General features: G+C 46.3%; 1 protein-coding gene and 1 pseudogene across 1 annotated transcript in view; both read right to left on the reverse strand.

Annotated features, from left to right (window-relative positions):
• LOC119965205 (glutamate receptor ionotropic, delta-2-like) overlaps positions 1–15,258 on the reverse strand; it is a 591,162-nt gene that overhangs the window by 117,024 nt on the left and 458,880 nt on the right. Inside the window, exon 11 of the mRNA XM_038795644.1 lies at positions 2,313–2,625. Coding sequence (XP_038651572.1) covers positions 2,313–2,625 — 313 coding nt within the window. The remainder of the gene's footprint in view (positions 1–2,312; positions 2,626–15,258) is intronic.
• Positions 1,017–1,121, reverse strand: LOC119965526 (annotated as a pseudogene).

Below are 15,258 nucleotides of genomic sequence, written 5' to 3' on the forward strand. Positions count from 1 at the left end.
CAATTGCCTCCTGCACCTGTTGCATACCAGCAGTTGTGCTGAATCCCATAGCCCTCACATCTTGCTGGGCCGAGTCCAGGTCGAAATTAATGAAGTCCAAAGCCCTTGCGTGGAGTGCTACTTCACGGATTCACTTAAGGAAGGATGCTTCTGAGATGCCACACAGGTCAGCCGTGGGGTTTTGGAATGATCAAGTCACCTAAAAGGAGGTGGGGCATCCTCTGCCACCACATGGCACCAAGTCTGCAAGGATGGGGCACAGGTACCGCACAATCTCACTGGTGAGGCAAAATCTGCTACAGCACATGTTGTCTGACAACTCCATGAAGGACCAATTGGGTCCTGTACACGTTCAGTCTCCTTCTGCGCCTTCATGTCCCTTGTACATCTTTGGCCCGAGCATGCCCTCTGTCCCCTTGGTGTCCTGCTACCTTGTCTTTCCTGGGTGGTGGCACCCATTGCTGCTAGAGTCTGTGCACCTTCAGTGCAGTCATAAGAAAAATAGCCAGCTCCATTGGCTCTGCTGTGATATCACCCGGTAATCTGCAAGCGGTGACAGCAAGAGAGGGAGAGACAGTCAGGTTGTTGTCGCATGCCACATAACATCAGTACCTCCCCTGATCCTTTCACCTCCTGTCTGGTTGTCTCCTCCCTTTTTCTCTACCTCACTGGGGGTTCTGACAGGATGTTTATATGCTTGCATATTCCTAACTGGTAGGGTCAACTGGAAGGTGATGTCCACCTTGGGGGCTAATGAATCCTCACTGGCAGACATGGGGTCTGACACATTAGCAATCCCAGTGCCTCTCGATCCCGTGTACCCATGCAACCTGAGCCTTGCAACCTGAGTATTCACCCATTATTTCAGTTTGATTTATTTTGGGGTCCAATTAACTGAATAGAATAACAGAAACTAACTGATGTACAAATTAAAAGGGGCCACCCCTGGGAGGGGCACTGCCCAAAAGTAACAAAGACCAACAGAAACTTATCAACATCAACTCAGAATGTGAAAAGAGGGGTTGAAAAAGCAATAATATGAGGTCCCAGATAAGGGGTGAATCAGATATTAAACTGATAAGAACAGATACACTTGATACGCCAAAAGGACGAAAAGCAAATTTGAACCTGTGGGCAGCTGACATTGTTAAGTCTTAATGACCAATTAGTTTGATGAGCATGAGTTTATGGAATGTGAGAGTGCACAATTGCTTTCTGTTTCAGGGATAGGCAGAATAAGCACCGTTCTTGGCTGCATCATACCGAGACTCATTGCTAACGTGCCTCAACACTTAAGACTCTTGGACAGCCACTGCACCCCCACCCCCCCACTTTCAATCTGAAATCTCACCGATGCAAATCCCATTTTTGGCCTCTTTGAGGTTTTGAGGTCATGATATGGTTTTCACCTGCAAATTTAGGCAATATGTTTAAATACCTACATATGTAGAGAGAAACATCGCAACAAATCATGACGTACTCGGATGTACAGTTGGACATGCATCAGCACCTCAGGAGTAATAACAATCACTTATTGTCACAAGTCGGCTTCAATGAAGTTACTGTGAAAAGCCCCTCGTCGCCACATTCCGGCGCTTGTTCAGGGAGGCTGGTACGGGAATTGAACCCGCACTGCTGGCCATGTTCTGCATTACAAGTCAGCTGTTTAGCTCACTGTGCTAAGCCAGAGTAATGATCATAACATAAGTTTTAAGAGCCAGGTATAAAGGTTTTGTATAAAACTAAAGGCAGCAGATCGAAAAGGGACTGAAGACAGATAAGATGAGGAATTAGGTAGCTGAGGGGATGCGGAAAGAGAAACTTGCGCACACGACCATTTTGGATTATTTTGAGGTTGGAAAGTTATAAAACAAATATATCTATTCAAAAATACAATTTTGTTGAATTAATCATTTCAGCACACCCCTGCTGATTTTATATATTGCACATTACACATATTGAATTTAATTATTTTAAAAATACCCTTTTATGCTTAAAAAATTGGTAATATGTCTGCAAAAATATAAAACTGTACAACAGAGTTTTAAATTATTAAAATTAATGTACGTTACTATTTTTGTTCTTTAGAATGTATTAATGCTATTGCTTAATATTTTACATCATATATTTACAGCAAATGCATTTTAAATTTGAAAAGTGTTTTTCGTACATAAATTGATTAATGTCAATTCTTTGGAAGAAAGATATGAACTAAATGAGTTAACAGATCATTAGTTTCTAGAATAAGTAATTTTGAGGTAAAAATGCTGTGGGAGAGCATATTAGAATACATTTGCTTATGGTATCCCTACCTTGTTGTACAAATGATCCATAAACCAGCCACGCAGCATTGTACAAAGTTGTCGATGTCACAGATCCTATTTGAAGTGGCGATGGCTTTACCCAGCTAAACATACAGACAAGCAGGCCTATTATAAACAGAGTACCAATAATACATGCCCATACTGTCAGATCAAATGGTTCTAGGCAGGTAAACATGTCCACTCTCTGTTCTGGCTTCTTAAGTAGAAATCCTAAGGTGTAGTCCATGATCCGACCAGTGAAGTCCACAACATTCTCTCTCTCTGGAGTAATTGTCAAGGCTGAAACCGCTATATCAGCTCTCTGTTGAGTAAAATTGAAACAAAAAGCATACACAAATTATGTAAAAGCTTTGTATGTTGCAATAATGACAATTGATAATCATCTAATTTTAATGATGTACCAATTTTCCAAGCTAGGCAATATAGACCTCATAATGCAGAATATATTAAAGTGCAATATTAATATTGATAGTGATTGAAGACTTCAAAATGCATCTTGATACACTAAAATGCACACAGTTAGACTGGAAATGAAAAGCAAAGTTCAAGCATTTTAAACCTCCGCTCTTAATTTAAAAATGTATTTGTGCTTTGAGCAGTGTTGTAAAATAGTTTAATGTAAGAATTGCACTTTGTTACTCTGAGAAATGTTTTAAAATAAAATATTTGACACCATTTTGTATTGAATGCAATTCAAATATTTCACAAGAACCACAATGTAAGATGAAGGATTTCAAAATTGGTTAAAGACTCGCAAGCACTGATTTGGAATTTAAAATAAAAACACATTCACTCTCTATAGCTCAACAATAGATTATTTTTAAATAGTCTAGTTGAGAAGCATACATTTATCTAAAATAATCAAGAAGAGACATGCTGTCCATATGTATATAAAGCTTTCATGAAGACTGAATGTCTCAAAGTGCCTTACAGCCAATGAGGATTTTTAAAGTGTAGTCACTGATGTATTGTTGCTATGGGCGGCACGGTAGCACAGTGGTTAGCACTATTCACCACAAACCCGGGTTTGATTCCCGGCTTGGGTGACGGTGCGGAGTCTGCACATTCTCCCCATGTCTGCGCAGGTTTCCTCCAGGTGCTCCGGTTTCCTCCCACAAGTCCTGAAAGACGTGCTTGTTAGGTGAATTGGACATTCTGAATTCTCCCTCTGTGTACCCAAACAGGAGCCGGAGTGTGGCGACTAGGGGATTTTCACAGTAACTTCATTGCACTGTTAATGTAAGTCTACTGTGACACTAATAAAGATTATTATTAATTTGTGCATTGCAAATTCCAGAATCAGTAATGTGATAATGACCAGATAATCTGTTTTTGTGATGCTGATTGAAGGAGGAATGTTGACCAAGCCACTGGAGATAACTCCCCTGATCTTCTTCAAAATACTGCCATGGGATCTTTTATTTCTACCTGTGAGGGCAGGAGGGGCTTTGGTTTAATGCCCCATCCAAAGGATGCTGGGCAGCAATTTCTGGCCTTTCACACTGGCAGGATTCTATGGTTCCACTGACCGTGCACTCCCACTGCGGGTTTCGCAGCGATGAGGGTTGTGTTCAACGGGAAACCCCATCACCCACTGCCGGCCATTGGCAAGTCGCCCTTCGCCGCTGCAGAACTCACCACGCAGGTGGAGGAAAATCTTGCCCAGCACCGCTAAAGTGAAATTTTCTCATGACTTAAAAACACAACATATGCACTGCATAAAACAAAGAACAGAAATTTTGCACATTAAACCATTCAGAGAAAGGTTTGTTGTCTGCTACCTTAAATTGGATATTCAAGCAAGAACAAAAGAAAATTGTTAAATGACTAAAATAGGTGGGCACTTAAATTTATTGTGCATTCAAATAACTAAATTGTTCCAGAACTTGCTCTACCCACAACGAAGCTGTTCCAGCACAGCTACAACACTGACATTTACCCTGCAATGTGGAAAGTTTCCCAAGTCTGTCCTGCACACAAAAAGCAGGAGAAATCCAACCTGGACAATTACCACCCCATCAATCTACTCCCCATCATCTGTAAAGTGACGGAAGAGGTCACCAACAGTGCTATCAAGAAGCACTTGCTTTGCAATAACCTGTGCACTGACACTCAGTTTGGGTTCCACCAGGGTCACTCAGCTCCTGACCTCATTACAGCCTTGGTTCAAGAATGGACAAAATAGCTGAAGTGAGAGTCACTGCCCTTGACATAAAGGCAGCATTTGACTGAGTGTTGCATCAGGAGTCTGAGCAAAACGGAAGTCAATGATAGTCAACTCTGCCAGTTGAAGTCATATCCAGCACAAAAGAAGATGGTCGTTGTTCCTGAAGGTCAATCATCTCAATTCCAGGGTAGGAGTTCCTCAATTGGCCCAACCATATTTTGCTGTTTCATCAATGACCTTCCTTCCATCATAAGGTCAGAAATAATAATTATGACAACTGCACAATGTTCAGTACCATTCACGACTTTTCAGACATTGCAGTAGTCCATGTCCACATGCAGCAAGACCTAGACAATATCCAGGCTTGGGCTGACAAGTGGCACTTAACATTCGGTCCACACAGGTGCCAGGTAATGACCATCTCCAACAAGAGAGAATCTAACCATCACACCTCAATATTCAATGGCATTACCATCACTTAGTACCCCATTTTCAATATCCATGGGGTCACCATTGACCAGAAACTGAACTGGACTAGCCATCAAGGCAGCACGGTAGCACAGTGGTTAGCACTGCTGCATACCTGCACTAGGGATTCAGGTCGCACATTTGGCAGCTCCCGCTCAAGGTGGTCTTTTTGTGGCTTTTAAACTGGATTGTTGCAGGAATTTTATGAAGGGTGTAGAAGTAGGAAAAGAAGGAGGGGACCCCTGGTTTATGGAGCTGCGCCCCAGGAAAAATCGGAAAAAGAGGAATCAGAGGTTGGTGGTGAGTGAGGACCAGATTTCGAGTGTGGCAATGGCGGATGCGCAGTGTTTGGCTCTGCCAGCTAAATGGTCGGCGGACCAGTTAGTGAGCTTCTTGAATGTGAAGTTCTCCCAACAACGTAAGGAGTGTGCGGAGGACCTGGTCTGGGCAATGGACTGGATTCGGCCAGTGGTTGACTGCATGGAGGCGAGACTGACGACCCAGGGACAGGCATTCCAGAGGTTGGAGGAGCAGGTGGAGGAGCATGAGGAGCAGTCCACCTCGATGGCAGTGGAGATCTGGATGCTGTAGGACCAGCAGAAGCGATTGTTGGAGAAGGTGGAGGACCTGCCGAACCATTCTTGGAGGCAGAACATCCGGATTGTAGGTCTGCCGGAGAGGATAGAAGAATTGGGTGCTGGTGCGTATGTGGGGAAGATGCTTGAGAAGCTGATGGGGGAAGGATCGTTTACCAAGCCGTTGGAGATGGTAGGGGCCCACAGGGCACTGAGATGTAAGCCCCAGGGGCGTGACCCCCTGAGGTCAATGGTGATACGACTACATTGGTTCCTATTCAAGGAACGTATAATGAAATGGGCCAGGCAGACGAGGCGGTGTATGTGGGAATATGCTGAGATCCGGGTGTACCAGGACTTGGGAGCAGAACTTGCAAGGAGGAGAGCGAGTTTCAACAAGGTCAAGTCGGCCCCGTATGTAAAAGGAATAAATTTTGGACCGCTTTAACTGGCCCATCTATGGGTGACCTACGAGGGTCGGGAATTGTACTTTGGCTCACCGGAGGACGTGGTGGACTTTATGAAAGACAATAAGCTCATGGGAGAATGAAGAACTTGAGCTTTGACTGTGGGGAACTGAGTTATGAGCTATGTTTTGTAAAACTTTAAACTTTCAACGTTCAATTTGCGATGTTTGGAATGACTTTTGAGGCTTTGTATATATATCTTCTTTTTCGGTTTTCATTCGGTTCTGTGTGGGGTTAGCTGAATAGATAATACTTTGTTAAGGGAGGAGAGGTGGGCCTTTGTGCTCGGACCTTGGGAGGGATTGTTTGTTTGTTCTTGCTTCTTGCCATTGTTTTGAGAGTTTGCATTAAGAGCAGGGGGGAGGGGAACCAATGGAGGGTAGGATGCTAGGCGCCAGGGGCGGGGGCTGCCAGACTAGCTGGAAGGGCTAGTTCATGGAAGCAAAGTGGGGGGTGGGCTGAAGACCAATGTAAGAGGGGGTGGGAGGGGGTGGGAGGGTGGGGGGGGGGGCAATAGACTGCTGATGGGGAAAGGACTTTTAAGGTGGTGGAGGAGAAGAGTTGATGCCGGTAGCTGCCGGAGGGCGGGCAAAGGAGAGGCTGTGACTAATCGACAGGGGAGGTGGGTAGGGTGCCGCCGGACCAGGTTGGTCATGCGGAACGTTCGTGGACTGAATGGGCCGGTCAAAAGAGCCCGTGTATTTGAACACTTAAGGCAACTGAAGGCGGATGTGGCCATGTTGCAGGAGACACATTTGAAATTGGGAGACCAGGTCAGACTGAGGAAGGGATGGGTCAGACAGGTGTTCCATTTGGGATTGGACTTTAAACGAGAGGGGGGTGACAATTCTTGTCAACAAAAAGGTGGGATTCGTGGTGGGGAAGATAGAGGCAGACCTGCGGGTAGATTTATTATGCTTAGCGGGAAGCTGGAGGGAATGGCTGTGGTGCTGGTGAACATATATGCCCCAAACTGGGATGATGTCGAGTTTGTTAGGAGGGTGCAAGGGAAGGTTCTGGACCTGGACTCGCACCAACTGATTATGGGGGTCGGGAATTTCTACATGGTCCTGGATCCGAGACTGGACCGGGTCGGTTCCCAGGTCTGGAAAGATGTCAGTAATGGCAAAAGAGGGCTTGGGAGGGGTGGATCTGTGGAGATTTGGGAGGCCAAGAAGTAAGAAGTTTTCATTCTACTCCCATGTGCACAAGGTGTATTCCAGGATAGACTTCCTCATGCTGGACAAAACGCTACTGGCGGAGGTCGTGGACACTGAATACTCAGCAATTGTGGTGTCAGACCATGCCCCACATTGGGTAGACTTGCAAGCGAGCAAAGGAAAGGCCCGGCGTTGCAATGGAGATTAGATGTAGGGCTGCTAGCGGATGATGAGGTGTGTGAGCGGGTGAGGGAGGCCATTAGGGAATATATAAAGATTAATGATATGGGTGAGATCTTGCTAGGGCTGGTATGGGAGGCACTGAAGGCGATTATTAGGGGGGAATTCATCAGAATTCGGGCCCATAGGGAGAAGACGAAACGGGCGGAGTTGGACAGGCTGGTAGGGGTAATTTTACAGGTGGACAGGAGATATGCAGAGCCTCCGGATGAGGGGCTCCTGAAGGAACGGCAGAGACAGCAAATGGAATTTGGACCCCTGTCCACAGGTAAGGTGGAGGGTCAGCTGAGGAGGATAAAGGGAGTGGTGTATGAATATGGGGGAAAAGCCAGCAGGATGTTGGCGTATCAACTGAGGAAACAGGAGGCTGCGAGAGAAATTGGGGAAGTAAAGGATATCAGGGGGAAGGTGGTTGTGGACCCGGAAGGGGTGAATGATGTGTTTCGGGAATTTTATAGCCGACATTATAAATCGGGCCCAATTGCGCTTGGGGAGGTGATAGATAGACAGGGGCCGATGCAATCGAGTAAGGCCCCGGGACCTGATGAATACCCGGTCAACTTTTACAAAAAAGTTCCCTGGATTACTGGGGCCACTCCTGGTAAAGGTTTTTAATGAGTCCAAGGAGCTGGGGGTGTTCCCCCAAACACTATCGCAGGCGTCGATTTCCCTTATTTTGAAGCGGGATAAGGATCCAGAGGGCTGTGGATCGTATCGGCCGATCTCTCTTTTGAATGTAGATGTGAAGTTACTGGCAAAGATCTTGGCCACACGTATAGAGGACTGTGACCCGGGGTAATAGGGGAGGACCACATGGGATTTGTGAAGGGTTGGCTCCTAAATGTTATAATGATGCCAGCGGAGGGGCGCGAGGTCGAGGTGGTAGTAGCCATGGATGCAGTAAAGACCTTTGATCGGGTGGAGTGGAAGTACTTGTGGGATATTCTAGGAAGGTTTTGGTCGGGCAGGTTTTTGTGGATTGGGCCCGGTTGCTATACCATGCACCGGTGGCGAATGTAAGGACCAACCGGGTTCGGTCAGAATACTGTGTAGGCGGACAAGACAGGGATGTCCGCTCTCCCCACTACTGTTTGCCCTGGCCATAGAGCCCTTGGCAATGGCCCTTAGGTCATCGAATGTCTGGCGAGGATAGTGAGAGGGAGAGTGGAGCATAGGGTCTCGCTCTACACGGACAATTTTTTCCTTTACATAACAGACCCGTTGGGGGATGCCTAGAATTATGGAGATATTGGAAGAATTTGGCCGGTTCTCAGGCTGCAAGTTAAATATGGGTAAGAGCGAGGTGTTCGCGATCCAGACGAGGGGCAGCAGAGGAGACTAAGGGAGTTACCATTTAAAGTGGTGGGGAAGAGTTTTAGATACCTGGAGATACAGGTGGCGAGGGACTGGGTTCAGCTCCATAAGTTAAATCTGGGCAGGGTGGTCGAGCAAATGAAAGGAGACTTCCGTAGATGGGATATGCTCCCACTGTCATCGACGGGGAAGGTACAGACTGTGAAGGTGACAGTCCTCCCGAGGTTGCTGTGTTTTTAAATGTCTTCCAATTTATATCCCTAAGACTTTTTTCAGGAAGATTAACACCGCAATCTCGGGTCTCATATGGGCTGTATGAGCCCTGAGGGTGAAGAAGGTACTTTTGGAATGGGGGCACGGGGAGGGAGGCTTGGCACTTCCGAATTTTATTCATTATTACTGGGCTGCCAACATATCGATGGTTAGGAATGGGTAGTGGGGGAGTGGTCAGTGTGGGAGCGTGTGGAGGCGGCATCTTGCTAGGGTATGAGTTTGGAGGCTTTACTAACGATGCCCCTGCCATTCTCGCCAGCTCGGTACTCCACAAGCCCGGTGGTGGTGACAGCCATGAGGGTGTGGGGACAATGGAGACAGCACATTAGATTGGAGTGGTCACCGATCTGTGATAATCACCGGTTTGTTCTGGGGAACTGGACAGGAACTTTAGGAGGTGGCAGCGGCTTGGGATTCAGAGATTTGGGGATTTCTTCATTGAGGAGGGCTTCCTGAGCCTGGAGGCATTAGAGGAGGAGTTTGAGTTACGGGGTGGGAACTGGTTTCGGTACCTGCATGTATGGGATTTTGTCCAGAGGCAGGTTCCAAGCTTTGCTCGCCACCCTTTAAGGGGACTACCGGATAAGGTGATGTCAAAAATGGGGTTGGGAGGGGAGGGTTTTGGAGATATACAAGGAGTTGATGGAGTGGGAAGGGGTCCTTATCGGGGAGGTGAAGAGGAAGTGGGAGGAGGAGTTGGGAGGGGAGTTGGAAGTCAGACTGGGAAAAGGACTTGAAGAGAGTCAATTCATCCTCGTGGTGTGGCAGGCTTAGCCTGATCCAGTTCAAGGTAGTTCAAAGGGCTCGTATGACTGTGGCCCGGATGATTAGGTTTTTTGAGGAAGTGGAGGATAGGTGCGGGCGGTGTGGGGATAACCCGGCGAAGCACGTACACATGTCTAAAGTTGAGGGGATTCTGGCAGGGATTAGCGGACATCATGTCAGCGGTCCTGGAAGGGAGGGTGACTCCGAGTCCAGAAATGGCAGTATTTGGTGTATTGGAGGATCTGGGGGCCCAGGAGGGGAGAGAAGCCAATATTTTGGCCTTTGCCTCCCCGGTGGCCCGGAGACGGATTTTGCTGGGATGGAGGGACTCGGAGCCTCCAAAGTCAGAAATGTGGGTTAGTGGCATGGTGGGATTTCTAAGGCTGGAAAAGATTAAGTTCGCCTTGAGAGGTTCAATTCAGGAGTTTGCACAGAGGTGGCAGCCGTTCATCGACTTCTTTAAGGAAAACTGAACGTCAGCAGAAAGGGGGGGGGGGGGGAGGAAAATGAGAGGCATGGCAGTGTCAAACAATAGACAGGGAATTTAATATACTGGTAGTTAGGAACGAGAGCGGGGGGGGGGGGTAGTTGGTTAGGTTATTGTAATATTGTTGCGTGTGTTAGGCTGCTAGGCTGTTTAAAATGTTAAATTGTTAAACTGTGAAAAGTACAAATGCTTCAATAAAATGTTTTCTAAAAAAAAACCATGACCACTATCATCTTGAAGAGTGTTTTTCAAACTTTTTTTCTTTGGACCCATTTTTACTAGCCAACCTTCGGGACCCACGCCATCCGACCTTCGCGACCCATGCCGGCCGACCTTCGCGACCCACGTCGGCCGACCTGCGCGACCCACCATTTTCTCTTACCTTGTTTGTTGCTGACAAAAATGGAGTAAACGGTTTTGGGTCCTTTTGGCCCCAATGGTCCCTTTGTCCCTTTGGCCCATTGAACTTGAAAAAAAAAGGCCGCGACCATATAAAACCAAATGCGGCCGCATTTGTTTTTATCTGTTCCTGGCCATTTTGAAGGCTGCTTGCAGCCGGCATTATTAAAAGCCGGCTGCTCCAGCTGTTGTGCGCGGATTTGCGCGATTGGGAGTGCCACGACCGACGGCTCCGCGACCCTCATGACACCCGCCCATGACCCAGCCGAGGGTCACGCCCCCGAGTTTGACAATGCCTGATCTAGAAGGACAAGGGTATCAGATTAATGGGAACACCACAACCTGGAAGTTCCTCACCATCCTGACTTGGAAATATATTGTTTCTTCAATGTCACTGGGTGAAAATTCTGTTACTCCCTCCCTAGAACCTCCTCCCAAACAGGACCGTGGGTGTATCTGCTCCTCAGGGACAACAGCGGTTCAAGAAGGTAGCTCACCACTATCTTCTCAAGTGCAATTCAGGATGGGTAGCCAGGAATGCTGACATCCATAAATGAATTAAAAACAGGATTTCTGACTGCCATTTTATGACAGACATAAGCAATGCAAAGTCGGGCATTACTTTGCATCAGCTTAACTATATGTATTGCCTCAGCATTTTATAAATATTTTCAAATATTTGTAAATTTAAATGTTTTAACATGTTTCTTATCAGGGGAGTTTTCCTTGTGTTTGGCCAACACATATCAGTCAACCAACTATTCAAAATAATTTACCTGGTCTACATCTAATTGTCAGGCCATGCGATGTGGAAATTCGCTATCCCCTATTTGCCTAAAAGACAGAAGTAATTCCACTTTCAACTGGAAAGCTCCTGTAGCATAAATTGTCGTCGATCATTTGAAATTTGGCTTTCTTTTATTTGTCCTGATGAGTGCAAGATGAAAAGCTTTGGCAACATGTTTCTTTTCAGATATATTCAAGTTCTGCACCAAACCATTTGGACTCATGTTAAGAAGATTAAGCACACAAATGCTACTGCAGATTAAATGGACAAAGTACAGTAATCAATAATGAAAAGCACAAAGTTAAATCAAGAATACAAATTAGGGTCCATATTTCAGAAGTATAGCACAAATATCTCAGAAAGGAAATTCCATTAAAAAGCATAACACCAGCTACTGTTTTCTGCAACGTCATTGCAACACTATCTCCCAAAGAAAAAAATAGTTTCAAAAGTTAAGGTTGGCTTTTGGTGGGAAACTGGTCTACAGACACATCTGGTAGCTTGACTTAATGACTGAGAAGATACAATAAATATCGTTGGTTTATTTGACAATGAACTGAACACATTTGAGCCCAATGCTATCTTTATGTGATGTCTACACAGTAACATTGTCAACTGAAAGCAATGAAGATTAGGAACTGTGGCTCATTTATTCTCACCGGAGAAATGGTACTGTAAAACGCTTAAAATGAACTGTAGAATATCAGTGTCCAGATTTAAAGGTTAATGTGAAGGAGTGGAGAAACAATACCAAAAACTGGATGGTACAAGAGATACATGACCAATAGTCATAAAAGTGAATGTTGTGCCTCGCACTGAATAACACCCAGGCCGGGATTTCCGCTCCCCTTTACGGTGGGTGCATTTGGAGGCATGACTGTAAAATAATGCGAGAAGGCCCCATCCGTGTTTCTTGACGGTGTAAATGCAGGACACAATTGCCCCTGCCCCATCAGTGGGGGTCTACTTTCCCGTCGTCCAATGTCAGGAAGGTCAATATAATTCATTTAAATATCATTATGGTCCCCACACACCAAAATCATTTCCCCACATCAAATTTAAATCAGAATGGCACAATGTCTGACTGGATTCAAAATGTGTGGACCTGGAGAACAAAACTCCGAGGGGAACTAGGAGGTGAGTGTACTCAACCTGGCACAGCGCTCATGAAGCAGCTCTGTGTGTTCACGGGGGCATCAGAGGCAGGTCTGCCCAGCAGCTTCTCCTTCGCTGCCTTGTGGTGCTGGAGCATGGGCTTCAGCTCAGGGCTGAAAGGAGGGAAGGGAAATGAAGGAAAGCCAAGGACACATGTTTCAGTGCTGTGTGGGTGGGTGAAGGCTTGGTCAGCATGGACTGAATGTCGCACACAATTACAAAAGAGGCAGAGTGGTAGGGAGGTGAGATGAAGACAAGGGTTTTTAGAAGAATGAGAGAAATATTTGGGGCGGGATTCTCAGGCGGCCAATGCTGGAATCAGGAAATGCTATTGGGCGGGGAATCGATTCCAATGCCGAAATCATGGCAGGTGCCGATTTCACGCCAAATCGCTATTCTCCGCACTATCAATGCTTTCCAGAATGCACGTACAGTAAACACCATTGGCACATCAATAGGGGGCCTGACCTGGTTTTCCCTGGAGCCTCCGTGATTCTCTGCCTCCGTGGGCCGATTTTCCGATGGTGAGGTTCACTTGTGCTTTTAGAAATCGTGAAACTGGCTGCTGAGGAAGAGAGAGGGGGTACGGAAAGTGTCCAACATTGTCATAACTTGCTGACAGTTGAGCTGCTGGCTGGGGGGGCTTCTGCCAGGACTGGGGGGAGTAGTGGGGGGTCGCTAGGAGGTGGGCTGTGGGGTCACGGTGGATGGGCAAGGAACACCATTGCCACTGCCTGCAAGGTAGCCATGTAGCTGCGCACACCGCTGACTGCCCACTGTGAACCTAGGGCCATGGGCCATATTGTTGTCTCGCCAGGCCATCCCCTATAGGTGCCCTCTGACCCTAGCTGACCCATCAGCCGTATGGGTGTGCTCCAGCACAGCCAGTGCCATCTTGTTGGTTGGGTTGGTGTGTGTGTGGGGAGGGAAGTGTGTAGATACTCAGGATGTTTCCCCTCATGGGGGAGTCTAGCACCAGAGGGTATTGTCTCAGAATTAAGGGGTGCCTATTAAAGATTGAGATGAGGAGGAATTTCTTCTCTCAGAGGGTTGTGAGATTTTGGAACTCCTTGCCACAGGTAGCTATGGAGGCAGAATGTTTGTGTATGTTTGAGGCTGAAATAGATAGATTCTTGATCAGTAAGGGAATCAAGGGTATGGGGAAAGGGCAGGAAAGAGGACATGAGGATGTCAGATCTCCCATGATCCTATTGAATGGTGGTGCAGGCTTGAGGGGAGGGATGTCCTACTCCTCTTCGTATTTCTTATGGTCTTATGGTCTTAGGCAAATGGAAAACCATGTGAAAGGTTAGTACTCTCACAGTTGAGACCTGGATACGAGGGGGAAATTTATTATTGCCAATCCACCTAACCTGTACATCTTTGGACTGTGGTGGGCAGGCTTTGGGGAGCAGGAGGTGGGTTACTTGTCACAAAATTCTCAGCTTCTGACCTGTCCTTGTAGCCACAGTATTTAGGGCAGCATGGTGGCAAAGTGGGTAGCACTGTGACTTCACAGCTCCAGGGTCCCAGGTTCAATTCCCCACTGGGCGTAGCCTACATGTTCTCCCTGTGGGTTTCCTCCGGGTGCTCCGGTTTCCTCCCACAAGTCCTGAAAGGCGTGCTGTTAGGTAATTTGGACATTCTGAATTCTCCATGAACAGGCGTCGGAATGTGGCGACTAGGGGCTTTTCACACTAACTTCATTGCAAAGTTAATGGAAGCCTACTTGTGACAATAAAAAGATTATTATTAATATTTAGCTTGAGCTAAATTGACATGTTTGGATTCAGGCTATTTATGCAATTGTGCCCACTCATGCAGCACTAATGTGTGAGAGTGCCAATGATTGCTGTTCAATATATAACCCTTGGTGCTGTTCCGACACCCTAGGTCACTGGGCAGTTAATCCTAGTCTCAATTGACCCCGAGTCATAACATAAGGGAAATTAGATGTTATTTTAAAATACCCAAGGTCTCCGGCCGCCCAATAACTACGATCGCCAGGTTTGTAAATGTAAAGACGATTAAATTTACATTATTAACGTTAAATATAATTAAATAGGCAGCAAATACAAACAGATAACTACTATCTAATCACAACCCCCCCCCCCCCATTTTTATTTGTCACATCCTCTACACACACAGACAAACAAACACAGAGGGGAAAATGGGGTATAAAACAACAAAAGTAAAAGGATAAATGTATTTGTTTGAGAAGGACATCCTCTAATTTATTTCTTCTTTAGTCTAGGCTTTCAGGTGGATGTTATCTTTTCTTTCGGCGTGTAATGATTTTTACTATAGATTCACAGAAATAGCCATCATTCAAGAGGGAGAGAGTGTGAAAAACAGCTTCTTCTTTCAGGGTCTGGAAGCTTCTGCCTTCAGACGGCAGAGACAGAGAGAGAGAGAGAGAGTGAGAGCTGCTTCCACCTTGAAGGTCCAGTGACATCTCCTGGGTTCTCACCAAAAAACCCTACCTGACAGGAACCAATCACTTGTCGGTTGCCGGGAAGAATATTGTCCCTGGCCAATCCATTGGCCACCAGCTAACCAATCAAAACAAACCTCTCCAAACTCTTGAGTGCCATAAAGCCAGGGTTCTTCGCCACAAAATACAAAACTTTGTAACATAGTGTACTATCTTGACACTTTGAAATCCTTACTTCCTCTG

This window comes from Scyliorhinus canicula, chromosome 4 (assembly GCF_902713615.1).
Source record: "Scyliorhinus canicula chromosome 4, sScyCan1.1, whole genome shotgun sequence".
Lineage (NCBI taxonomy): Eukaryota > Metazoa > Chordata > Chondrichthyes > Carcharhiniformes > Scyliorhinidae > Scyliorhinus > Scyliorhinus canicula.